General features: G+C 47.9%; 1 protein-coding gene across 1 annotated transcript in view; it reads left to right on the top strand.

Moving 5' to 3' along the window:
• Positions 1–434: 434 nt before the first annotated feature.
• The window catches only part of Erich6 (glutamate rich 6), a 24,717-nt gene continuing 23,195 nt past the window's right edge, over positions 435–1,956 (top strand). The window contains exons 1-2 of the mRNA XM_021197121.1: positions 435–924; positions 1,334–1,391. Coding sequence (XP_021052780.1) covers positions 435–924; positions 1,334–1,391 — 548 coding nt within the window. The remainder of the gene's footprint in view (positions 925–1,333; positions 1,392–1,956) is intronic.

The following is a 1,956-nucleotide window of genomic DNA, read 5'->3' as shown; positions in this document are numbered from 1 at the left end:
GGAGAGGGAGGGAGGGAGGGAGGGAGGGAGGGAGAGAGAGAGAGAGAGAGAGAGAGAGCGAGCCAAAAAGTCTTACTAAACAACAAACATAAGGCAATGTAACCATAGGCTGGTGTCTAATATAGTAAGCAGGGTTTTACAGGAATTTCCAATAATCATATTTCTAATAAAAATCAAATTCCACAACTCCCTCAATGCCAAATGACATTGTGGGTATCCTCCTTTAAAAGCCAGAAGGTCTGGCTCCAAGGAAAGGGAGGTTGCTTCTCTGCTGTCTAAGAGGGGCTCAGAGACCTAGAGAGCAAAGGCAGAAAGAAGCTTAGCGCAGGGTCCTGCGGCTTTAAACCTTGAAAGGTTCCGAGGTTGCCCTAGGAGACAGACGCTCAACAGCAGAGCGTGCTCCGGGGTCGAGCGCTCCGGGGCTGCCCACAGACATGCGCCCGCGTCAGGGAATGCGGAAGCCTGGAAAGAGGAACGCAAAGTCAAAGGAGCCAGATGAAGCCTCGAAGGGGAAAGAGATGGTGGTGGAAGAGAAGGCGCAGGAGATGCGGAGAGAGCAGGGGGAGGAGTGGGAGCAGGAGGGACAGGAGGAGGAGGAGGAGGAAGAGGAGGAGGAGGAGGAAGAGGAGCAGGGAGCTCAGAGGGTGCAAGGGAGGGATGAGAGGGCAGGCAAGCCGCTGGCAAACCAGAGCCTGTTTCCTGAGTCTCTGAACGAAGAAGACATCTGGAAAGCCATAGGCCCCAGTGAAGGCTTTGACGAAGACTCACCGGAATTTCGTCCCCGCCTAATTAGCGTGGTCAGCCCCAGCCTGAGCACTGTGTCCCCGCCCAGCAAGATGTCCAGCCCCTCGTGGAGCGAAGAGGAGCCGCTGCAGCGCAGCGAACGCGCTCCTTCTGCTTCCAGCAGCGGCTCGTCCCACAAGAGTAGCGTTGGGCTTCTCCCTCCCTCGGGATCCTGTCCTGAAGGGTGGCCGGTGCTTCCCCCTCCCGTCTGCTGCCCACTGCACTTAACACTAGCAAGTCTTGTCTGACTGCCGTGATGGCCCCTAGTGTGGGATATAAGGGAAATCGGTTAGTAAACGTAAAAGGCCACTCCTGGGGCACTAGTGCCTGTGGGGTGCTGAACTACTTACAGGAGCAGTTCTGCCTAACACCTTAACACGCAGCGTTACTGTCTTCCTTTAAAAGGAAGCCGAGCATTTAGAACGCATACACACACCCCTGTGGCAACCACACTGTTTCTGCCCCTCACCAAATGTTCCCTGGGGACAAAATTTCCCTTAGAGAACCCAAGGCATAGAGTGGCTAAACTGTTTAATGTTTCATTTGATAGGCTATCCCAAAATATTTCAAACATTTAAGAAAGACTTGTCTGAAGTGACTGTGGATAGGTAAGAAAATGTTTTCAATTATCAGTATTTTTTTTTAAAATATTTATTTATTTATTTAATGTATGTGAATCCACTGTTGCTGTCTTCAGACGCACCAGAAGAGGGCATCTGATCCCATTACAGATGGTTGTGAGCCACCATGGGGTTGCTGGAAATTGAACTCAGGACCTCCGGAAGAGCAGTCAGTGCTCTTAACTGCTGAGCCATCTCTCCAGCCCAATTGTCAGTATTTTTAAAAGCAGATAATGTTTACCTTTTTAGATAGACTTGTTATAAATAACCCAAGGAACTTACAACTTATTTACTCAAAAGTGTTGGTTTTGGTTTTGGTTTTTCCAATTATGCTAGTACATGCTGAGGAACATTCCAGAGGCTGAGGTAAGAAGATCCCAAATTCCAGGCCACAGTATCTTACATAGCATAAATCAAAAAAAAAAAAAAAAAAAAAAAAAAAAAAAAAAAAAAAAAAAAAAAGCAAACAAATAAAACCCCTTACATTAGTAGGCCCTTTGTGAGAGATAAAGATGAAGTTCCTATTACCCAATTGTATGATGTATCTGCTTAT

Source organism: Mus pahari, chromosome 4 (genome assembly GCF_900095145.1).
Source record: "Mus pahari chromosome 4, PAHARI_EIJ_v1.1, whole genome shotgun sequence".
Classification (NCBI taxonomy): Eukaryota; Metazoa; Chordata; class Mammalia; order Rodentia; family Muridae; genus Mus; species Mus pahari.
Note: the sequence above shows the minus strand (reverse complement) of the source record. Positions and strands in the feature narration are given on the sequence as shown.